General features: G+C 40.1%; 2 protein-coding genes across 10 annotated transcripts in view; both read right to left on the bottom strand.

Moving 5' to 3' along the window:
- Positions 1-5618, bottom strand: part of Adcy10 (adenylate cyclase 10) — an 86345-nt gene extending 80727 nt beyond the window's left edge. For 6 of the 7 annotated variants that reach the window (XM_063272565.1, XM_063272564.1, XM_008769677.4 and 3 more), the window contains exon 1: positions 1774-5618. The gene's annotated coding sequence lies outside the window, so the exon portion shown is untranslated. 7 annotated transcript variants of the gene reach the window in all.
- On the bottom strand, positions 5545-25070 carry Mpc2 (mitochondrial pyruvate carrier 2). Of its 3 annotated transcripts, none has more exons than NM_001077643.2 (5): positions 24603-24957; positions 12061-12101; positions 8648-8732; positions 7538-7649; positions 5545-5859 (listed from the first exon to the last, which is right to left on the bottom strand). In NM_001077643.2, exons 1-5 carry the CDS (start codon positions 24709-24711, stop codon positions 5823-5825), a joined length of 384 nt encoding a protein of 127 aa, NP_001071111.1. In that variant the 5' UTR covers positions 24712-24957; the 3' UTR covers positions 5545-5822. The 3 variants fall into 3 exon arrangements, with proteins under 3 accessions (NP_001071111.1, NP_001309871.1, XP_006250188.1); XM_006250126.4 differs by having other exon boundaries at positions 5781-5859; positions 7521-7649; positions 24603-25070; NM_001322942.1 differs by lacking the exon at positions 7538-7649.
- Positions 25071-25611: the final 541 nt, after the last annotated feature.

The raw sequence follows: 25611 nt of genomic DNA, 5'->3' as shown, positions 1-25611 counted from the left end.
TTGACCATACTTAACCCACATTCCTCTCCTGTACTTAGTATCTTTTAATTTACTAGAAACATAAACTAGGGGACTGGGGAGATGGCAGAAACATAGGGACCTATGAGTTTGGATTCCTAAAAACCTCATAAAAGTGGCACAAGTCTGTTACCCCAGCACTGGGGATGTGGAGAGTCCTCAAGCTTACTGGCTAGTCGGTCATCTTCAAGTTAACTGCCCAACAATTAAGACTGAGAGTGATCAAGAAAAGATATGTGCTGTCCATCTCTAGCCTCCTCTACACAACACGTACACACCCACACCACACACGAGCACACTGAGACTGCTGTTCTGAAGACTGGGACTTGAGGACTTGACACAGTTTTGTTGTGATTACTAAGGAAAGAAAGCAGATGCATTTTGAGACTGGACAGAGGGAAATCAAGGCCAAAGCAGAGTTGCTGTGTATCTGAGATAGGCACAAAGGACTCATACAGCCCAGGCCAGCCTCAGACTTCATTTGTAGTAGAGGCTCGCCTTGATCTGATCTTCCTCCTTCCACTTCCTAGGGAGTATAGGAGTTTACTAACACAGAGAAAAAATTATTTGCTCACAAGTTTAAAAGGCAGGGATATCTAAGTAGCTGGGAGTTTCTCTTATGAATCTTAAGAATAAGATAGAAGATTTCCATTTTAGAAGAATCTGCTGTTAAGTTCTGCGACATTAATGATACTGGCAGAGATCTTTACTCTCCAGACATGCCCACACTGTAGTACTCTCCATAGACACGCCCACACCGTAGTTACAATTTAAGAACTTCACTGGCTGTTTTGGAATTCACTGCATAGACCTTGAACTCACAGGGTCTACCTTACCCTTCCTCTCAAATGGCCGGTATGGAAGACATATGCCACCACGCCTGGCTCCCTCATTTTAGATTAAGCATTTCATATAAAACTGACACATTGGGATGGTATAACCTATAGAAAAGTTGGGTCTGATCCTATGATTTGGAGTGTATGTGGATGGCACCCTGGTAATTCTATCACAGTCAAGTGGAATGTGTGAGCCTGTGGAAATACAACTAGGGATGAGGGCCCCACACGCACCCCACCCCCAAAAGAACAAGTGAGGATGGGAAGATATACTAAGCACACTTCCTGGCTAAATCAAAGTGGAACTTTTGCTGTTTTGGGAAAACTTAGTAGTAACAAGATGTGAAGATTGTGGGTAAATTAGAACCAATCACAACCATCATTTTCTTAATCATCTCTTGTAGAGTTTCCTACTAGTTTTTAAGTTATGATCAACTTTTCATTGGTAATGTAGTCTTCCTTAAGAGGAGGACAATAGGGTGGTGGTGGGGAGAATGAAAAGAAATGGTATCACAAAAGCTTGCTTGATCACTATGGTAACTTCTCTTCTGCATTAATAGTTTTCAGTGTCTATAAACTTCTATGGGTTATTTTCTGTCAATCTCTTCTTGGCCTGTTTACATGGTCTCTCTCTGAACTGTAAACTCCCTCTTTAGAAATCACATTATTAGTCTCTCTTCCTTCCACAGCACCTTCTAGACTTCATGGGTAGACACTACTTGACTAATGAAATAGATGACATCCAAGTCAAACAGGACAGGCCACATTTAGGCTTCTAATTTACCTAAAAGGCTGGCAGAAATATAAACCCTGAACTTGATGACCACTCTCCCCTCAAGTCTATTAGCTGTGATAATAGATGGTTTCTTTCCTTCTAGCTCTGCCATTTCTTCTACTGAAACTCCTACTTCCCACATACCTCTGTTCTCCAAGACGGAGGAAAAGTTGGAGCCTAGATTAGACTAGATCTTTCAGGAATGTAGAGAACAGGAAGGGGGTCTGGTGTTATTATTTTGAAGACAGCAGAAGTGCCATGTCTGTCCATACCTGACCCATCAAATGACAGTTTTGTCAAAAAGCCGTTTTCCAGGCCACACCCTCATCAGAAGTTCATTGTTTCACGTGCACTGACCATGCTTCTGATTGGCTGGAGTCACCTTTCCCCTCCCCCAACACTATGAGTGGCCTACTGCTCTTGGAAGACTGGCTTGGCTCAATCTCAGGTTCTCATGTCTGGACATGTGAGACAGTTGAGGAAGACTGAAATAGCCCCATAGTTTACAAATCTCTTTTCTTGATCATGGGGAGGGTGACTGAAATTAGGTCACAGTTGATAGGTGACGAACATCAAAAGAAAAGTCTCTTAAGCAAGCACCCAAGTTTAGCCAATACAGTAGTTTCACCACATCATTGGTGTTGTTATGCAAGCTTAGTTACCACTGATCAACTGTGGTCTGAAAATATGAATGGAAAAGTACAGAAATACTCTTTATTCTGAAATTACAGTACTCAGCAGCATAATTCTCTCTCTATCCTGTCTGTGACAAAATAATCCTCCTATCCAGCGTATTCACTCTGTATAAATGACTGGCATGGCAGATTTGTCAGCATTTTGCCACAGTGGTACCATCTTATTACTGTTGTCATTAAGAACTGTCATAGATGTGTATAGACGAACAGTATTTCAGCATTTGGTATTATCTATGGTTTTAGGATCTGCTGGTGCTGGTGGATAAACAAGGAGCACTTGTTGGAGTGACCACATTATCAGGGCAATGAATTTTACCAGTTTTAATGAATTTACTACTTGTGAGGTAAAAAGTTGACAAATTATACGTGTTTTTTAATAGTTATGTGGGTACTTCTAAATTTAAAGATCAGTTAAAATTTGAGGCCCTATAAGAATTTAAGTTTTCACAATCCAGTGGGACACTGTCAGAGTATGTTTTAAAGGGGCTGTCCTAGTTAGTTTTATGCCAACTTGACACAGGTATTGTCATCAGAGGTGAGAACCTCAGTTGAACGAACGCCTCTACTTGGCTGGGATGTAGAGTGTAGACGAGCCTGTGAGGCCTTATAGTGGTTGATGTGGGTGGACTCAGCCTGCTGTGCTGGACCCACCCTTTGACAGGTGGTCCTGAGTTCTGTAGGAAAGCAGGTGAACAAGTAAGGAAGCAGCACCATGCCTCTTCATCCTCTCCTGCTTCCACACTGCTGCTGTTTGAATCCTGACTTCCTTCAATGATGGACTAAGACGTGGAATATGGAAGTGCAAAGCCAAATGAACCTTTCTTCCCCAACTTTGCTTTTGGTGACAGCATTTCATGGCAGCACTAGAAACTGTGACTAAGACAGGGCACATATTTAAAACTTAAACAAAAAACTAACTGGTGTATGTGAATACTCTCAAAGTCCATTCTAGTAGTTAAATGTACTGTATTCCGAAATGTAAAAACACACATCTGAAGGGGGAAAAGGTCAATTATGCTTATGTTGCTGAACCCAGTCTCAGGGTCTTTTGGCTGGTGAATGTCAGAGCTTCTCTTCCCGTTTTGTTACTCAAAGAAGCTCTAGCACTGACTTGCTTTAAAGAGCGTCTGAGCGTTGAGGTCAATCTTGGTTAGCATTTAACCTTTCACTATCATTTTTACAACCTAAAAGGAAATCTGCTCGCTCTGGAAAAAACAAGCGGTATCCTGTACCTTCTATCAGTGCTCCCTTGGGGTGGGTGCTAAGCCACAGAAAAACTTAAGGGATATTAAAAACCTCCTGAATCCATAAAGGGTTCTTGGATCTATTTCTAATGAAACAGCATTTTCTGAACTTTCTTACATTAGGTACGTGGCACGAGCCAGACATGGTGCTAAAATGTCATTTCTGTGACTGTTTATAACAACTCCATTATCCAGGGCTATCCCTTTTAATCATCATCTTTAACTCCCAGAGGAGAGTCACAGTCAGCGTGGCACGGCTGAGTTAGAATCTCAGTGGCACTAAGAAAGCTTACTCCAAAGCTGTCTACAAGGACTTGGCAGAGAAGCTTGACACACAATTCACATGCTGACTTGTGCTACTGTGGAAGTTCCTCTCACGGAGTTCAGCGCCTACAATGATAGACGCCTTAGGAAGGAAACTCTTGTAAGTCTTTACCAGAGTAGCTGCAAGATGAATCAGTATAGTTTTCGTATGCAGGGTTTCTCTGTGTACCTTTGTTGGCTGTTCTGGAACTTACTCTGTAGAGCAGGATGGCCTCAAACTCAGAGGTCGGCCTGCCTCTGAGTGCTGGGATTGAAGGTATCACCACCAAGCTTATTATTTGTTTTTTGAGACAGCGTTTCATGTAGCTGAGATGAGCCTTGAACTCTCAACCTCATGCCTCCATCCATCCCAAGTGTGTGAATTACAACTATGTAACACCTTTCCAATGTTGGGATTGCAGCTGTGCAGCACATGTCTGCAGCTAACATATACTAAGTTTTTTCAGTATGTGCCACACTTCATGTTTTTTCTTACTCTTGGAAACACATGTACACATACGGCAAACAGATAAATATGCCTTATGAAAAGTAGTAATGACTGTTCAGAAGCCTTTCACTTTTGCCCACACCCAATTCTCTAGCCTTTCCTCCTCAAAGACAGATTATAAGGGACGAGTGTTTTGTCTGCACTAAGAGTGTGCAGTGCCCAGAAAGGCTGGAAGGCTCTGGATCCCTGGAACTGGAGCTAGAGATGGCTGTGAGTAGCAATGTGGATGATGGGAACTGAACCCAGGCGCTCTGGAAGAGCGGTGAGCACTCTTACCCACTGAGCTGTCTCTCTAACCCTGTCATACAGTATAATCTTAAAGGTCCTTTGCTTGTGTTAGTGCGTTTCTCATGCACAAGTCTTGGATTCAAACTACTGAAAAGGTCTCTCATTTCTTCAAATATTGAAATACTTTGCTTTGCTGACTCATGGTACTAATGAAGACTTGTTTTACTGATAGTTTTAGTTCAGTACTTCAAAATTAAGGCCAAGTCAATAGAATGGTAATTTTCCAGTGTAACCCATGCCCAGAGTGTCCTAGACCCTGAAGCAAAGATTCCAAGCAGATACTGAAAGCCTAGCTAGGTTGCAAGTGCTCCACAGACACTTAGTTACCAAAGTCAGCCTAGAAATAAGAGAACTGCGATGTAAGGTCAGGCTAGACGGACTCTAGAGCCTTTTGTGCTCTATTATATCAATTACTGAAGTAATGAAAAGGTTGATACTCTATCAGCCAGGCTGTGTTAACATTATCTCAAGCTGGGAATGGTAGCACATTTCTGTAATCTCCACACTTAAGAGACTGAGTCAGGAGAGGAGAGTTGGAGGCTACCCTAGGCTATATATAGCAAGTTTCTGTCTTAAAGAAAACAAACAGCAAAAAATAGAACAACAAAATGTCTCAGTTCATCACTACAACCATTTGACTTAAAAATCTCTAGTGATGAAAGAAGGTCCAGTTAGAATGTTTTAACACAGTTTAATCCATTTTGCTAGTCATTCTACTGTGTCTCTTTCGCCCTTGGACATTCTGTCCTTCCATTTGCAGCCACTCGACCATCCCACACTAGTGAACAGAGTTTTTAACCCTTTGACCATGTTTCTGTTTGCTTGAATGTGTTTGCTCTTACATTTTGCTTAACTAAAAGATAAAGCTGGAGGGACGTATGACCAAGTAGGATTTATTATGGACAAAGGGTAGAAAACAACGTTGGTGCTATCCACAGTTCCTTGAGGCATATGTAAAGACAGACTGTTACTAAAAGTTTGCTTTATTTATTTTTTTTTTGTGAAGTCAAGTGCTAGCTATTAATTACAGTTAGATTTTGTTTTCGTTCTTTTCAAATGTTATCAGAATATTAGCATCACCTTATCAGTAATCAAATACACTAGGTTTCAATGTTTCTGTCCACATCTAGAATGTTCAGGTGATCAGGAACTCTCTTACTGGATTCCTTTAGATTTGAGTTCTTGATTATATCTATAAAGAAAACAGAGAGACAATCGTTATCAATAACAACAGCACAGAGAGAATGGGAAGCACTCCCCCCATTGTAACCATAATCCTCCATAGAGCTTACAAACAGGCAGAAGGAAGAGTGAAACACTCAGACGGTTCATTTGCTTCTACTCTGTTTCAGACTTTAACCATTTAAATGGCATAAGTTTATTATATAAATTGTAATTTTTATCACACACATACTCTTAAAAAATTTCCCGTGAGTAGGGTCCAGTGCAAGGGCTCACATACGCTAGGCAAGCACTGGGTCTCTAAGCCACACTGACTGACCTATTTTCATTTTTTTTTATTTAAAAAAGAATTATTTGTGTGTATGTGTTTATGTGTACATGTGGAAGTGTATAGGTTTCTGTAGAGACCAGAAACTGGATTTCCTGGAGCTTGGAGTTACAGGCGGTTGTGAGTCACATAACATGGGTGCTAAAGGTCAAATTTGCTGCTGGCACTCCTAACAGGCATGCCTTCCCTCCAGCCCTTTATATTCAATCTTGAATGACTTATGGCCAATGTGAATATTTATATAAAATTCCTATACATATAGTTGAAAGCAAGTGAAAAGGGATGATGATGGAATTTACTTTGTACATCATGAGTTTTATATGTTGTGGTGCTAGTCTGAATGAGAAATGCTGTCCATAGGGCTCATGTATTTGAACACTTGGTCCCCAGGGTGGTACTGTTTGGGAAGTTATAGAATGTTTAAGAGATGGAACCTTGGGGTTGGGGATTTAGCTCAGTGGTAGAGAGCTTGCCTGGCAAGCGCAAGGTCCTGGGTTCGGTCCCCAGCACCAGAAAAAAAAAAAAAAAAAAAGAAAGAAAGAAAGAAAGAAAAGGAAAGAGGTGGAGCCTTGCTGGAAAAAGTATTGTTACTTAGGGCTGGCTTTGAGATTTCACAGTCATGCTCCACTTCTTCTTCTTGTTCTCATTCTCTCTCTCTCTCTCTCTCTCTCTCTCTCTCTCTCTCTCTCTCTCTCTCTCTGCTTCTTATATGGTGAATGGAAACCCCCACCCTGCTCCTGTAGCCAAGCTGTTCCTACTGCCATGATTTCCCACCATCATAGACTCTGCCCCTCTGGAACTGTAACTAAACAAACTCTTTCTTGTTCAAGTTGCTTTTGGTCATGGTATTTTATCAGCAACAGAAAATTAGCTAATACAGTTGTGTGTGTGTGTGTGTGTGTGTGTGTGTGTGTGTGTGTGAGAGGGGGGCAGGGAGGGAGGGTGGGAGGGAGGGAGAGAGAGAGAGAGAGAGAGAGAGAGAGAGAGAGAGAGAGAGAGAATGAAAAATGAGAACCCATTTAGACAATAAACTCAGCACCCCACCCACCCACTCCAGCCTCTGGGCCCTAGCATAACAATCCAAGCCAATGCAGGCTACTCAAGTCTCCTGGTCCCCAATGCTATCCCCAAGTGGAGGTCTGCCCAATTTCCTGGGGTTCCCTGCTGCTGATTGTCTTTCAAGGCCTAGCCTGCTGAGACTGGCAGCCCCTGGCTTAGCAGCTTTTAACTTATTTGTAACTCTGATAGAAACAACACATTTCTCTTTCATGCACAATTAAGTCAATATTACACTTGATACAAACACAGCCACTGTGTGACTTCTGAACCAGTTCTAAAAGCACCTTGGTAGTAGGCTTACTTCCAGATCCGAAACAGCTGAGAGGCTCCTGCTGACCCCACAAAGAAATTAACAGCGAACAAACTCCAATTTTTTGGTATAATTACAAGTGAATACCTTGACCAAATAAACCCTGTTGAAATAAAACATTTTTTAAAGGTATAGATTCTTCTGCATTATATATTACATAAAAATTCTCATGATATAATTTTCAGTGTTACACGAAATTCTCAGTTCTTACATTAGAGGAAGACTTGCTAGGAACCAGTCATATTAACTATATCATCTTTCCAAAAGACTGCAAAAATCTGAAAGGCAAAATCTCAAGCAGATACTTATTTCTAATAGCCTTCCTGACTACTATCTATAATGCAGTAGGTTTCCTAAAGATAGATAATATGTCAGTAAATATGTATGGAGACATTTGAAAAATAAAATCATTTAATGAATGTAAGACCAAAGAGAGTTTCGTTGTATCTGGTTAATTTCAGTTGTGAGACTGGCCTTTAAAGGCTGAGCTATCTTTTCAGCTAGTATGTAGCTATTGTGTAGAAATCTCTTTCGGGATAGCCATCTTGGAAGTAAGTTTGTTAAGACTCAGGAAGTTTATTGTTGTTGTTGGGAGGGAAATATGGTAAGGGGATGATTTGATCAAAGCATTATAACATGTATGAAATTCTCAACAAAAATAAATTTGAAAAGACTCATGATGATCTGAAGAGAAGCTAGTTAAAACACAAGAAGTAAATTCAAAAGTATCAGGAAGTTCCTAAAAGTGACCAGTAGCACTTAAGTTCCTTTCTCTTCAAGCTTATTATAAATAGTAAAGACTGTTGAGAGAAACTCTCAAACAAGCAAGTTTCCTGGAAGACATTCAGACTAATTGAGGTACTTAGAAGAAACATTTTTCAACCTGTTAAACAGCCTGCATTGAGTTCCATGTTTTCTGGCCATCACCCATGCTGGGTAAGTAACCCCTTACCCTTATTTCTATAAGTAACTCCAAGAAACTCATTGGTTCAATGAGTTTAACTTTGGTTGTATCAACTCCTACCTGTAATGCATAGACATTTTCCTCACATCTCCTCAGAAATAGTTACACAACAGTAGCATATGAAGTGTTTAATTTACCTGTAGCCATCAGCACAGTGGATTGAGCTGTGCTGAGTTTCTCTGCAGGTCTGGCCATGTCAGCTAATCCAGCACATACCAATCCCTGCAAATATACATTAAGACATGGTAGAGCATCAGGAGTGTGACATAATCATTTTTGATTTTAAATTAAACAAAATATTTGTGAATATCCTCATGAAAGCTATAATCATAATAATGCCCGTACCATTAAGAAAATTCACAGCAAGACAAAAAAGAAAAATCCCAAAACAAAACAAAAAACCACAAAAACCCAAACAACCAAACAACAACAAACCAAAAACCAAAAACCAAAATCCAAACCAAACAAACAAAAACCCCTACAACAAATTCAGGAGTGCTTTTTCATGTTTTCTGTCAATAATCTTTGTTTTTTAAAGTATCAGAAAAATTCACTCAGTTTTAGTTTATTAGATGATTTTTCTTTCTTTTTTTTTTTTTTGGTTCTTTTTTTTTCCGGAGCTGGGGACCGAACCCAGGGCCTTGCGCTTCCTAGGTAAGCGCTCTACCACTGAGCTAAATCCCCAGCCCCTAGATGATTTTTCTTATTATTAGAAATGTACTTATTTTTGTGAACACGTACATGTGCCATAGTGCATATGTAGAGGTCACAGGACAAGCTGTGGGTGTCAGTTCTCTCTTTATACCAAGTGAGTCTCCCAGAAATTGAGTTTAGGCTTAGCCAAAGGAGCCTGTATCATCTGAGTTCGTACTGGCCCTAGATGATTTTTCTTTAATATTAAAGTACACATGGCCATATTTTCCTTGGTGTCTTAAAATTTTTATTTTTATTTTTTGTATGTATGAGCATTTTCCCAGCATGTATACACCTATGCCATTTGTATGCAGTGCCCATGGAGGCCAGACAAGGGCACTGGAACCCATGAAACTGGAGTTATAGCTGACAGTGAGGTACTGTGTACATGCTGGGAGCTGAGTCTAGACATGTGCAAGAGCAGCAAGTGCTCTGAACCACTGAGCTGTTTCTACCTCCACCCACTCCTGCTGTCCACACCTTCAGTGTCTTCTGTAGAACCACACCACACATATCTTAACTTCAGCATCACTTGGAAAGCTTGGCAATGAGCTGTGCCTAGCTGGTGTAAGCCTGTGTGTGATTCAAGGTATGGGGGAAGGGTGGAGGATCATAAGTTAAAGGCCCGTCCTAACAACGGAGTGAGGTCAAAGGTCAGCATAGGTATTTTAGTAAGGGCCTGTTCTAAACTAAGAAGTTAAGAGAGGATCAAAACTTCAAGGCAAATCTGGGCAGTTTACTGAGGCAATATCTCAAAACAAAAGGTAAAAACAGATGTAACTCCATAATAAAGCACTTCTGCCATCCATGCACGAGGCCCTCAGTTTAATTCTTAGTACTATAAACAAAACCAAAACCAAAAGCAAAATAAAAACCTCAAACCAAAGCATCTGGCAACTTAAAATTCCACCCAGATATGTAACCGCTCCTCTGCATTCTTTAGTTTGTGCACTGACTAACATAGAGCATGTAAAGTGCTGGGACTTAACTTGCACCAGGGTTAGCATGTTAGGCTGGGGATGCACTACCTGCCTAGTATATGTAGGCCCTGGGATCAATCTGTAGTACTGCAAATCAATAAAATAAAACAATTCTGTTTTAAGATCTTCAGGAAGTTAAAGGCCCATTGCAATGTTACACCCAGGGGAGAAAAAAGAAGAAAAAAAAAGGGAGACAAATGCTATAGATGATAAGGGCTCTGCCTGCATGAATTATTCTTGCAACTGGTCTCTGTGTGGTCTTCTAACAACCACCCACGTTTAAATGATCATTTTCTATGTAGAATAGGTTGTCTCTGAACTAATCTGACTGCCTGTCTCTTGAGTACTGGGATTAAAGATGTGTCCAACCATATTCATACTAAAAGTCCTTTCTTACACCTAATTCCTAACAATTTTTTGGAGGAATGGAGTAGGTTGGAAGTCAGAGGCAGCAGCATAAAAGTCTCCCCTGTCTTCGAAGCTGCCAGACCTTCAATAAACCTTATTTCTTTCCCACCAACTCTTAGCTCCACAGTACTGGCTTTCAAGCAGCAAGCAGCCAGACCTACATCCAGCAACACAGTGGGTATTATTCAGCTACAAAACAAGCAAATTCTGACATGCTGTAGCCTGGAGAACACAAACCAGTTATAAACATTGCATGATTCCGTGGAACTGGGGAGATGTTTCAGCAGTTAGAGCCCTTGTTCGTCCTGCAGAGGACTAGTTAGGTTCCTAGCACCAATGTTGAGTAGCTCACAAATGCTTCTAACTCCAGCTGCAGAGAATCTGACAGGCTCTTTGGTCTCCTCAGGCATCAGTAATGTGAAAATACATGCACACAGACACAGATGTTTAAAAAAATCTTTTAAAAATATTGCATGCTCCCATTTCCATGAGGTACCTAGAACAGTCAAACTCACAGACACAACCAACAAGTAGGATGGTATTTAGGAGAAAGAACAGTAAGTAGGGGAGTGTGTAATGATCCCAAAGTCCCCAAGATGCAAAGTCTTTGCAGACAGGCTATATGATAAAGCACTGAACATTCTTGGGATGCATATTTAAAATAGAAAAGCAAAACTGGTTAAGGTAGAATTTTATATGTATTTTGTCATATTAAAGCTCACGGACCAACAGTTTTCAAACTTGGAGAGGGTATTAAAACAGCTTGTTGGGCTCTATCCCTGGATTCTTTTCAGACTGAGTAAGTAGATGTGTGATGGGGCCTGAAGATCCTCATTTGTAAAAAGTTTCAAATAGATCCTTTTCAATATAAATGTAATGATTTGCTATAAATAGCCACTAGAATGAATATATATTATATATACATAGAGTATATATTAGAGTAAAACTATTAATCTTAGAGCCAGAGGTCCTAAGGTCTATCATTTACACCAAATGATTTTATGTAATACACATATTAGGCATAGTCATATACACTTTAGGCTGGCCTCAAATTCTATATATAACCAGCGGATAGACGTTCCTATATTCCTATCTCTGTCAGTCAAGTACTAGGATAATAGGGTATATCACCATTCATGACTCTATCTTTTGTTAAGAATTTAGGCTTAGTGATAGTGAAAGATGACTTTAATACCAGCACTCAAGAGGCAGTGAATTTGAGGACAGCCTGATCCATAGAGTGAGCTCTAGGATATCCAGGCAAAAAACAAACAAACAATCAAACAAACAAACAAAAAAAGAACAAAAACAAAAAGAAAACAAACCCCCCCAAAAAAACCCTTTCTGATAAAGTTAATAGTGCAGATAAAGGTAGGTAGTATACAGCCTTATAAAATCTATTTTTAATTAGTAAATTTCTATTAAGGAATTAATTATTTTAAGTTACTCTTAATAAAACTAAGACTTACCCACTTCATTATCGGAGCCCAGAAAAAAACTGTTCTGGGGCCTGAAATATAAAAGAAAGAAAAATTGAGAAATACTCCAATGTGTTCTATGCATTCCTCTATCAGCTGACACCAAATTCTCCTCTGCTCTCTATACACCCTGTACTAAGATCCCGATCTTCTACGTGTCTTTTGATAGTCTTGCCAACTACTTGTATTTATCACAGTAGAATAGGCTACGGTGAGCCACGGGCTGTGGCACAAGCTAAGGTGGGGCTGGAAGGATGGCCCAGCCGCTAAGAGCACACACTGCCTTTACGGAGACCTGAGTTCAGTCCTGAGCACCAATGTCAGTGGGTCACAACCGCGGCAACTCTAGTTCCAGATGTCCTCTTCTGACCTCTGCAGGCACTGTACTGTATCAACAACCCACACGGACACACGCGAATAGATACAAATAAAAATAAAAACAAGCTTAAGAAACAATGGAGGTAGTTCTGGAAATCTTTCCCAGTGCTTTGCTTTGAACTGAAACCTTAGTCACAGAGGAAATATCAAATCTTTAGAGGAAATATCAAATTATAAAATTTTAGTTAGATAAGCTTTAGTAATGTTCATTCATTTTATTAAAAATTGTGGCTATAGATGTTAATTTATCATCTGTACCTATTAAGAGGTCTTACAAAAATTCTGTATATTCTATCTTATTTAACATTTTCAACATAAACATATTATACATTATTTCACATACACACTCACTTATCTAATGTCTATTTTTGAGACAGGGTCCCAAAGATTCCTTAGTAGCAAGGTCCTTGTTTTAGTCAGTCTGGTACTCATCTGCTTTGTTTAAAATGGCAAGTAAATATCTGAAGCATTTGAAGTGAATCTTGACCTGTGTGAGGTGCCTCAGACCTATAATCTCACCACTTGAAAGGCTGAGGCAGGAGTATGCTGTGCATTCATAGCCAGCGTGGGCTACACATTGAGTCTGAGGTCAGCCTGGGCTACATAATAACAAAACAAAGGAAAAAGAAAAACTTTTTCTTGGATAACCTACAATCTGAGAAGCATGCCATCCAGAGGGGGTTGGAAACCCAGAGAAGCTGTAGGATTCATTCAAGCCATGTACCTGGTGAGTAGCATTAAGTGGGACGTGAGCTCCGAACTCTTTAGTGCCCTGTACTAGATCCGCAGACAACTCTTTCTACCTCAAAGATATGGTAGGGTGAGAGATGGCAGATTTTGTCTGGGAACTTTAAAATGTAACTAAACTTGCCAAGTTTAGTTATGTACCAGAATACTTAATAGTATATGTGTTCTTTCTTATACATGGGCTCAACAAAATACATTCCCCCCTTTTTTCCCTTTTTTTAGACACTCTTGCTAAACGGTAGCTCAGGCTGGCCTGGAACTAATGCTAAGATTCTACAGGCATGTCCCATTAATCCGGGAATGCTTATTTCATTATGTAACATTATGCAATTTAATATAAAAGAGTGACTTATAAGCAAATCCAAGGTTAAAAATATTATTTATGCTCATGTCTATTACTACTGCCTTAATATTCTACTTTATAAGCATAATTTTTTGAGTAAGGGCCTGGAATAGATCAGGCTGGTCTTAAACTCACAGAGATTCATCAGATCCTTTGGAGCTAGAGTTACAGGAAGTTGTAAGCTGCCTGATGTGGGTGCTAGGAACAGATTTCTGGTTTTGTGGAAGAGCAACAAGTTCTTTTAAATCATGAACCACCTTTCCAGTACTCAGTAATTTTTTATTATCAAAAACTCTGACAATCCAATCCAAAGATATATTAATTTGGTGCTTACATGCAGAGCAAAAAAGGTAAAAATATTCAAAACCTTTCTGTAATTAAACCATCATATTTCTGTAAGAGCTTTGTACTTTGTATAGAGAGTAAATTAATGCGATTTATAACATACAGTAGTCTTATATCTGAGTGAGATATTTCAGGCAGTATTTGCTGACACTGCTTGTAGTGAATGTATGCCTGGCACACAGTGTATACCCCGTGTTCAGAACTAAGGTTGTAGTCAAACTGTGCACTATAACAAGGATAAGTGCTATCAGAAACACCTTAGGTTCACTATGTAATTGATTTGATTTATATGAGTGTTTTGCTCACATGTATGTCTGTGTACCACTTCTGTGCCTGGGTCCAGAGGAGGCTAGAAGAGGGTGTTGGACCCCCTGGACCTGGAGTTTCAGACAGTGAGCCACTATGTAGGTGCTGGGAATCTTCCTGTAAGAACAACAGACAGAGCTCTTAACTATTAAGCCATCTATTCAACTCCTATGTATTTAAGCTTGAGTCAAGTTTTGGTTGTTACGGTAACCAGTTCGAGGGTTGTGAGCCACAACTTAAGGAGCTGGGCTATCACTTGCCTTCAACATTGAGTGGCAATAACCCTGGACTATTTTTCCACAGTTTAACATAGTCCTGGACTCTTTTTATACCTCAGACTAATTCTCATTATTCTTGTAGCCAAACTGACCAATTCAGTGAGATTTTAACACAGGAGATTTAACAGCTGTCACAATGCATTTCACTTGAGGATTTGGGGACAAAGTCTCGCTACAAATCCCAGTCTGTGCTCAAGCTTGCGGCAATGCTCTTGGCCTCTGCCTCTTTTGGTTTCTGTTTTTGAGATCAGGTCTCACTGTGTAGCTCACCTGGCCTGGACCTCACAAAGGTCTGCCTGCCTCACCAACTGCATGCTGGGATGACAGGTCTACAGCGCCGTGCTTTCTCAGCCTTCCACAGTACACTTGAAACAGTAGCTGCTTATCTACTTACCTGTGAAGATTATCAAGTAGCTGCACAGTTCATACTTGCATGAACAGTAATGAAGGAAAGTCAGTCAGCATAATGGAAAGTAGTTTATATTACTAATCTGTTACTATAATGAATAAAGATGCATGTACAAGCATAAAGTAGATATGTATGTACACATACACAGAGTTTAAAATCTACTTAGCTCTCCTTATTTGTGATTTCCATCATCTTCAGATTCACCCAACTACGAACTGACAATACTTGGTGGCTATGTGTAGTCGTATAGTTCTTTTTTTTTTCTTTTTTCTTTTTTCTTTTTTTTTCGGAGCTGGGGACCGAACCCAGGGCCTTGCGCTTGCTAGGCAAGCACTCTACCACTGAGCTAAATCCCCAACCCCTCGTGTAGTTCTTATAATACTAGTACCAGAAGCTTCAAGCAGATCACAAATTCAAGGCTAACTTGGTTTATATTTCAAGACTCAGTCTTTTTCATCTGTATTGAACATAAACATTTTTTTCTTGAAGTTGGCCCCCAAACAAAGTACAGCAACAACTATCCAGCAGCCTCAATGCCTTATTAAGTAATTCAGAGCAAACCCAAAGTAGAGAGTCCTGGAACTCATCCAGCCAGTACTTAAGAACGATAGAACCTGTTTTCATGAGCTGGCATTGGTAAGTCTGGTTTAGCTTTGTGTGTGTGTGTGTGTGTGTGTGTGTGTGTGTTGCTGAGATTAGAAACACAAGACTTTACACATGGTAGTAGTTCATACTTCAATCTAATCTTAGGGTATCATTTTAGAATTTTCCAAACACTTGAAGATCACAGATCATGTCTTTGTGAGTATAATTATAATGCTAAGCTTTATTTTCCTGGGTATCTCATATCAAATTATTTTTATATTTTCCCATATACCTTCACCTGCACTATTTATATTCTAAGCTGTGGAACAAATTTGTAGACAGTGCTGAAATGGTTGTTGAGAACATTGAAGCTATGAGAAGGTTCTAATTTTTGATGCTTTTAATTGAGTAGGAAAAAAATCTATCTGTGTTTGTTTTGCTACAGTTAGTTCTGATCAGTGCTGCTCTGATCACAGTCAGTCCCTTTCTTTCTACCTTGAGCAAGATTGCAAACAACTTTCTGTAAGACTAAGTGGTACATGCTTGGAATCCCAGCCTTGGGAGGCTGAGGTAGGAGTTCTAGGTCAACATGGCCTAAACAGTGAGAAACCATCTCAACAAAACAAAATATCCCCAAAAAACTCAGGAAGAGAGCTGGGTGTGGTGGTGCAGGTCTTTAATCCCAGAGGCAGGTGGATCTCTGTGAGTTTGAGGTCTACAAATCAAATTCCAGGATAGTAGGGAGACCCTGTCTCAAAAACAGAGAGCAGGGTGAGGAAAAGAAGAATTATTGAAGGACTACATCAATGTACTGTTGTGTGGTACAAGGAAGCCTGTAATTCCAGCACATCCAAGTATTCATTAGCATTTATTTGGTAAGGACCCAAGTGGAATTTTACAATAAATTATACTAAGGAAAAACATGATTTAAAAGAAAAATATTTTTGAGACATGGTTTTGTGTATACCTTGGATTTTGAATTCAGGTTCCTCCTGCTTTGGTTTTGTCTGTGTGACTATTGGGATTAGAGGTGCAGGAGATAGGAACCAAGCAAACAATTGACATAAATAGGTGGTTCCAGTGGTCTTGCTTCTGCTGTTGCCACTAGTGACCTCTGGTGGGGAAAGAGACCTGGATGATGTTAAACACTTGAGTGCACAAGCCAGCTGCCCCAGCAAAGAACCACACAGCAGTGAAGCTTTATAGCTCCACACTAACATACTTAACCCGTACCTGCCATGCCTTGAAAGCTTTTTTTTGGTTTCAGGTTATCAAGTAAACCTTCTTTAGCATCTCCAGTTTAAGCTAAATGTTCCTTGGAACAACCAAAACAGCTCATCTATTCTACCGTCTTCTACACTGGGCTTTATGCATGTCAAGGATAGAGGCTTTATCAAACATATTCAAACTTTAGCAGGTTTGATGGAGAATGGCCCTGACCGACACTGCTTTCTCAAGGCCGGAATCATGGTTTCCTCATTTTCAGGAACACAGGCTTCCTTCATGACTTTACTAGACTTTTACTAACAAGCTACTCTATTCTTAGACCACAGAGACTATTCTAAGCTCAGAATACAGATTCCTGTAATTTCATTTAGAGAGAGTAGGGGAGGTTCCTGTCATCACACCATGACCATTTTTCTTTGACATACATGAACCCCTGGATTATAGTCTGTACACGTTTCTTAGTTTGGTTTTTATTATTGTTTGACGCTTGGTTCATTACTCAAGAAAGTGTACCTGCTCAGTCTGCAGGTGAACAGGTGTCCATGTTCTCTTTGAATTCTTCTGGATCCTCACAACTCCCACCATTTCAAAACTGTTTATTCTATTGCTGTCCCCAAATTGTTTTCTGAGTAAGGTCCTTCTTGGCTTCTTTGAAAATTTACATGGTTGAACATTTGGGTTAGTGAATAGTAATATTTTCCAGTAGGTTAACCTAGTAACTAATTTACTCAAATGTTCCAAGCTAGGCAACAGTTTAAAAATATAACTGCAGAAATGCCAAGAGAACAAGACAATAACAAAGTCAACCAACCAACCAACCAAACAAACAAACAAACAAACAAACAAACAAACAAACAACCAAACAAACCCTCCTTCAAACATGAAATTAGGTGGCCAGGACTGGACCAAGAAAGATATTTTAACCAATGTTATGAGTGTTTTGCCTGAATGTATTTGTATCATGTTTATACCTAGTGCCCATGGGGTCAGAAGATGTATCAGAACCCCCAAAACTGGAGTTATAGATGGTTATGAGCTACCATCTGAGTATTAGGAACCAAACCTAGTTCTTCTGCAAAACCAGCAAGTATTCTTAAGTGTTGCGATATCTCTCCAGGCCTAATTAGTGATCATTTTAAATGACGAAAACAAACTTTAAATGAGTTTAGTAAGTTTTAAGTACTAAACAAAAAATGTTAGCAGCAAATATGTAAGACAGTCTAAATTGCTATTTCTTTCTGATATACTTGAAGGCAATAGACACATTAATATCAGGATGAATAATTAGAGTTGGATATTTGCAAATATAAACAAGTAGCTGTTTTTGTTTTTGTTTTGTTTTGTTTTGTTTTTGAGATGGGGTAGGGGTATAGGGATCGTCTCACTTTGTAGTCCCCACTGGCTTGGAATTCCCCAGGTAACCCAGGCTGACTCTGAATTGATTGCATTCCTCTGCATTGCTGTCAAGAGACACCATGACCAAGGCAACTCTTATAAAGGAAAACATTTATGGGGCTGGCTTACAGGGTCAGAGGTTCAGTCCACTATCATCAAGGTGGGGAAGCTTGGCAGCTTCCAGGCAGGCATGGCACTGGAGGAGCTGAGAGCTCTACATCTTCATCTAAAGGAAGCCAGGAGCAGACTGGCTCCCACGTGGCTAAGAGAAGAGACTCAAAGCCTACCCCCACAGTGACATACTTCTTGTAAGAATGCCACATGTACTCCAACAAGACCACACTTCCCAATAGTGTGACTCCCTGGGTTATGCATATTCAAACCACGACAAGTAGGATTACAGGTGTGACCCTCAAAGTAGCTTGCTTTTGTTTTATTTTTTATTTTGCTTTAAAGTTTTAAAAAAGAAAAGGAGGGCTGGGTATGGCCATATACGCTTTTAATTCCAGTAGTAAGGAAACAGAGGTAGGGAGATTTCTGTGAAATTGAAGCTTTCCTAGCCTACCCAGAGATTTCTAGGCCATCTAGGACTTTGTAGTGAGACCCCGTCTCGGGTGGGAGTGGAGCCCAAACAATACAACTAGAAAGGTTTAAAAGAAAACTTAGTTTTCCCTTTCATTTGACCTCAACTAATTTGTTTTATCTTCAGATGATATAGTGAATGCAGATAATATATGAATTCAGAAATAGAAGCTGTCACTAGATCTAAAAACATTAGTGAAATAAATATTTTAGATGTAGACATTCAAATAGTAGCAATGCCAACACATTATTGAGACTGAAAAAACAGGGTTAGGCTATACACAATTAAGAGTTATTCTCACAGGAAAACATAAAAATAAATGATAATTATAATATCTAATATGATTATAATATCTTAGGATCAGGATAAACAGAAGTAGAATAAATTAATAGAGTAGGTATTGATATTTACTATTATTGAAATAATTAAGTGGAAATGAATTAAAAAATCACTTTATAAAAATTCCATTTTATAGCTCAACAAGAAACATTCTTGGAGATAAATGAACACTTTTAGACAAAGAATTTAATAATACATTTTTACCTTCTTAAGACTCTACTACTCTCAGAAGTAGAAAAGGCCTCAAATATTGATAATTTAGAAATATCAGACTCTCTTCTATGTATATTAAAATTATGATCTATTTAAGGATAAGGGAAATAGTTATTTTTCTTTTCTTTTTTATATTTCTTACTCATTACTTATTTAATGTGTTTGTGAGAGTGATGCATGCATGCAGTAGGCGTGTTCATCAAAGTCCGAGGACAACTTTTGAGAGTCAGTTCTCTTATTCTACGTGAGTCCCAGGGATCAAACTCAGGTTTACCTGCAGAGCCACTTTGCTCAGTTCCTTTTTGTTTTGGTTTTTTGTTCTCTGAGATAGGATCTCATCATTTAGTTCAAAGTATCTTGGAACAAACAGCTCAGTTCAGGCTGGCCTTGAACTTGGGGTGATTCCTGACTCAGCCTCTGGAAAAGGCTTACAGGTTTGTGTCACCATGTGATATACCTTTCTCCCTCCCAGCCCCTTTTGGTTTTCTGTGACAGGACCTCACTATGTAGCTATGGTTGCCCCAGAACTCACTAGTGAACCTGGCTGGCCTAGAACTCCCAGAGATCTGCTTGCCTCTTCCTCTTGAGTGCTGGGATTACAGGGGTACAACAACCATATCCAGCTAGGTTCTCTTATAAACTAAGTTTTATTTCCTAATTTTTTTTTTTTGGCTGGGAGTAATTGTCATCAGTGGAATACATGAATTCTGTCCAGAACATAGGCTATATGTATATATGATTCTTCCTACTATAAAAAGACTTCCTTCCTGGAAAAGCATATGCACACATACACTTACAAACACTGAACTGGTATTCGTTGTGTCTGAAGGATAAGCTTTCTTACTGAATGTTGGAAGGTCACAGAGATTACTAGCTCTTCCCATTCCTTCACATCATTCTCTATCACTGCTTTCCTTTGCTTAGCTTTTTAAGCTGCAGCAGTACCACTCGATCCTCTCCCCTGATCTCCTCAGGGCTGGAGTACAGGCATTCGTTTCTGGGCTTGTCTGGGATTTGCCATTCTTTCTTTCTTTATGTGCAGCTCTCAGTTGGCAGAGGCAGGAGGATCAGTTTAAGATCAGCTGTAGCCCAGCTACATTGCAAGGCCAAACTGGTCTATATGACATTCTGTCTCAAAAAAAAAAAAAAATCCAAACCTCTGTGTGTGTGTGTGTGTGTGTGTGTGTGTGTGTGTGTGTGTGTAACTGTTTTCTGCAGTTGCCCTAGCATTCAGCAGCATATCAGAACTTCTCTAATATAGTTTACTATCCACAAATCAACTATGTCTCATCCTTTACTCTCTTCACTTTCTAACCCCTCTTAGTTCCACATAGTGTGCAAGACTCACACAGTATATGTGATACCATATGGCCAACTACACACACATCCTTAGAATGTGAAGGTTGGTATTTGACACCATTACTGACTGTCAAAAGCATTTTTAATAGTACTAAAACTGGTTCTGACTTAACACTAAGATCAGGATTATGAATATTGTTATTTTATTTTATGCATTTCTTGGGATGATCTACCTTATTTTATAGTTCACAAGCTTTTTTTTTTAAAAAAGAATGTTTTTAAAATTAGTAATGTTTTTCCCTCCAGCTATATTTATCCATGCTCCATTATTACAATGAAATATCTAAGGCCAATACTTGGTAAGAACCATCTGGGGTTGGGTAGATGGCTGAGTGGTTAAGAGTACTTGTTGCTGTCAGAACAGACCAGGTTTAGTTCCCAGTACCCACCATTTGGCTCCTGAGTAGAGAGATATCAGATCTAAGGCCTTTTAGTGATGGCCTTCTTGCTGACAGAGATCTGAGGTAGGGTAGAGCATCATACTCAGAAGAGAGGAAAAGGATACATTTAGGTATATGCATGGCCTCTGACCCAAAGCCACTAGGACCCAATCATAGGTACTTTACTTTCAGGAATTTATCTCATTCTAATTACTTCCCAAAGGTTCCACCTCCAAACACTTTAGTCTGATTATATTCCCAGTTACTTAATGCCTCACAATGAGGACTAAATCTCAATATTTAAAGAGTTAAAGGACACTCAAACCACACCAACAACTAAGTCTTAAGTAAACATTAATGTTGTGATCTGACAAATGCTTAGAGCACGGTTATACAACTGGCTTGTTTGCAGCACATGCTTTATACATAGTTACTTAGATGGTGGATTAAATGACACCCCTTATGTGAGTTGAGGAACTTGTCTAGGAATCACATTTAGTTAATTTTTATTATTTTCCTACAGAGGCAATCATTCTGTACTATAGCATATGATTTCTATAAGGAAACAGATGACAAAGGCCTCAAAATTCCAGGCCACAGAGTATTCCAATTACGATAAATATCTAAATAAAACATATTCTTGTTACCTCTTAGAAATATTTGTCAATGACAAAAATACATCTAAAACTTTATAATAAGCAACATATACTTTCTGACTGCTAATATTCTAACCTTTCAAAACTTTTGAATAGAACCTTATATATGAATGCAGTCTAAGCTTAGAAGGTCATTCAATAGCAAGTGCTAAAGTACAATAGTATTCAAAGGGACTATTCATTCTGGGTAAGGAGTTGAACAATAACCTGTTTTCTCAGGTTTTTGTTCAAACACCAGTGAGCCAAGTTATATTTCTCATGCTTGTTCATTTCTATATTGCTGTGCTTACAACTTCTCAATCACAAATAAGTTTTTAGTGATAGGCATCTTTACATATTATTCAAAATTTGAATCGCTAGAGATGTGGCTTAGTTATAGAGTGCTTGCTTTGCATGCACAGAGCTCCAGGTTCCATTCCCACTGCCTTGTGAGTAAGGAGCCCTGGTACCTGGCTGTAGCCTTTAACTGAGCGTGGAGGTAAGCAGATCCCTGGTGCTCAATGGCAAGTCAGCCTAGCTGCGTTATGAGCTCCAGTTCAGTGAAAGACTCGGTCTGAAAACATAAGGTGTCTGGTCCCAGTGGTACACATCTTTAATTTCAGCACTAGAGAAGCTGAGGCAGGAAGATTTCTCTTGAGTGTGAGTCAGATTGTTCTACATAGCAAATTTAAAGTCAGCCAGGAGAATGTAATAAGATCTAGTATTTTTTGTTTGTTTTTGGACACAGGGTTTTTTTCCTCTGTGTTACAGCCCTGGCTATCCTGAAACTCAAACTTGGAGATCTGCCTGCTTCTGCCTCCTGAGTGCTGGGATTAAAGGAGCATGCCACCAACACTGTTAATATCTAATTTAAAAAAAGCAAAACAAATGGCAACAACAAGACCTCAACTACACAGCAAGTTCAAGGCCAACCTGGGATAGAAGGAACCTTGTCTCAGAAACAAACAAGCAAGCAAACAAACAAGCACAACAACAACAACAAAAGCCCTAAACCCTTTACTTGGAAGAGAAAGTTCATTCTAGTTTTTTTTGTTTGGACACAGGGTTTTTTTTCTGTGTCACAGCCCACAAGTACTTTTCTATATGTCTTACAGATATTACAATCATTTAATTTTCAAAGTCATTCTTAATTTTAAAAGATTTCTATCCAGGGAGTGAGTGATGGCTCACACTTTCAATCCCAGCACTCAGGAGGCAGAGGTAGGCAGATCTCTTGAGTTGGAGGCCTGCTGGTCTACAGAGTGAGTACCAGGATAGCCAGGGCTGCACAGAGATATTCTGTCTCGAAGAAATGAACAGGAACAAACAAACAAAAAACAAAAAATAACAACCAACCAAACAAAAAGATTCCTAAGGTTTAAGGAATTCTTTAACGACAAAGTCATACAGCTAAAGTCAAGACTTAACCTAACTCTGTCTTCCAAATCTGTGTTCCTTTTATTATACTCAAAACAGAAGTAACCCAAAGACTTCCGGATGAAATGCACAAAGTACCCTTCTTCAGTTTAAGTACTATAAACAATAATTACAGGTGGCTAAAAACCAGGGTCTTGAAAAAGATCAACAAAAGACTGCCTTTGCTGACAATTCCCTGTTAGTTTAGTACTTTAAATCTGAGCCTGCTCCACACTGCCCTCATTCCATGCCTTAAACACAGAGCTGGAGGCTAAAAATTGCCACAGAACTGTTGATTTTGTAACACGAAGATCATTACATAGACTGTCAAATTATCTTCTGAAAATCTGCCGTAAAACATAACAAAATAAAAAAAACATAAAGCTAATAGGTAACTAAACAAACTTCATCAATAAAGTTCCTTAAAAGTAAGTTTTATAATGGTTTTCATACTGCAGTAATTCCATTAAGTGGTTAAAATTAGCACCTATGCAGAGGTATATACATCATTCTATTAAAGTGGACACCAGATTTAACAACCAGCCAAGGCTCCAGAGAGCTGCTTCATCTCTTAGAACTAAACCTTTCTAATATCAACTGTAGATTATGGATTTAATGTATGTAAAGGCGAACTTCATTTTTTGTTAGCAACTCAATTTTTCCATTGTGAGCAAAATTTTCTATTCCCTCAATTTTATGCTTGAAAAATTTTATAATATAAATCAGATTTTAGTCCTCACCAAGTATTACTACCACCCGTTTATATTAGAAATAAACTAATAACTATAATAAAGGGCTAGAGGGAAAGGGGTCTTCCAGATTCTTAAAGAATTGTTATTTTCAACTACAGGAATTCTTATCCAGTACTTGTGACAGTTAACATCCTCAAAGAATCAAGCAGATGTTATTTTTGATTTTCACACTGAATACATTTTATATTAAATAAGACAGAGGTATAGAATTTTGCCCAAGGTCACACCTTGGTAAGAAGTAGAACAGAACTGTATTCATATCTGCTCACATAAGAAAGGCTCAGAAAGAACCTGGTCAGTGATTGCATAATGACTGGCTCATACTGGATCTATGGAACCAGGAATGACATTGACTGAACTGGGAAGGGGATGGGGGGTGGGGAGCGTCCAATTTTGGGGAGGGCTCATTCAGCAGGCCTCTGCCAAGAGGAACTAAAGTATGACCTTTACTCCAAACCCTCGGCTGAGACCTTTTCAGCTCTATCTCACGTGTGCATTATAAATTCATGGAGGGAGAAAGGGGAGCAGAATGAGGGTTTCATGGTGGCCCAAGACCCCTTCGTGGCTCTTAGAGGTTAAGGTTCAAGTCTAGAGGTGAGGTCGGGAGTGTGAGTAGTTTAAGGGAGCGAAGGCATCAAAAGTCTACAAGGGTACCAGGTGGAGATACTCGGTTTTCGGGAGGAGATTTAAGATGAAACAAGGTGAAAGACTATGAGACTTGACGGATTCCCTTTAGAGGACGAGACTGGGGCTCTGAGATTCCTATAGCAGCCCAACTGTCACAGGGCCTCAGTTTTGGAGGGAGAGGAACGATCTCGGTGCGAGCCGTTCAGGATTCATTACCTGCCGGGTGGTTGTATAGCGGCCTCAATTTCTTTGGCAGCAACAACTCCACTTTATCCATGAGTCGGTGGTAGGTGGCCCGCAGGCCTCGGGCGCCGGCAGCTGCCATCTCGGCGGCCTAAGGATCCACTGCAGCTGGGTGGGAGCGCCGCTGTGTCCGCGTTCCTGGCTGACAATGAAGGGCGGCTCGTCACTTTCCCTCTACAGCGCTAGGTGTCCGTCTCCGCCCTAGGGCGCCCTTCCCTGGCTCTGCCAGCCAGAGGTGAAGCACTTTGAGGCCGAGTCCGGAGAAGGCTGAGGGGGTGGAGGCTCAGCAAAAGCCCGCCCCAGCCCGCCCCCTGCGAGCGGGAGTGGGAGACAGAGGAGGAGTCATGGCAACAGGTGCTAAAGAGGTCGCCGAGCTAGGGCTGCAAGCGCTGGGCGGACGAGGCATTGCGCAAGCTTAACGGCCTGCTCTAATTGGCTGGCCTCACAGAGCGGAAGAGGCGTGGTCAGACTCTCACCTCCTTCCGGTCCTAGAGGACATTTTGGAGAGGGGAAACTGAAGCCGCGCTTCTGTCCTGTCCCTCACTTTGACTAAGAAGGGTGTAGTTAAAATAAGCTTTCTGGGCTTTCCTCGCCCGAACTAAAGATGACGCCGCACGCCTGTCGGAGTTTCTTTTATTTACTTATTATTTTCGAGTCGGTGTCTCGCTATGTAACCTAGGCTGTTTTGGATCCTGCCATCGTCCAGCCTCCCGAATGCTGGAATTACAAGCATGAGTCATCACGCCCGGTTTTTTTTTTCCTTTGAATCGAGAGGCGTGAGCGAGACAATTTCAGCGGCTTCCGTCATTACTCTTTTATCCATAGACAATTAAGGAGTGGGCTAGAGCGGCCTTAATCTACTCTCCTAGGGTGAGGGCAATCGTGACGCACGCCGGCTTCTGTTGCCGGTGGACATCCTCTCGCGAGAAAGGCCGGGAGGGGCGTGGTCTAGTGAGGAGAGGGAGGAGCTCGCGGCCGCCTC

Source organism: Rattus norvegicus, chromosome 13 (genome assembly GCF_036323735.1).
Source record: "Rattus norvegicus strain BN/NHsdMcwi chromosome 13, GRCr8, whole genome shotgun sequence".
Taxonomy (NCBI): Eukaryota; Metazoa; Chordata; class Mammalia; order Rodentia; family Muridae; genus Rattus; species Rattus norvegicus.
This window is presented reverse-complemented; position numbering and strand designations above follow the sequence as displayed.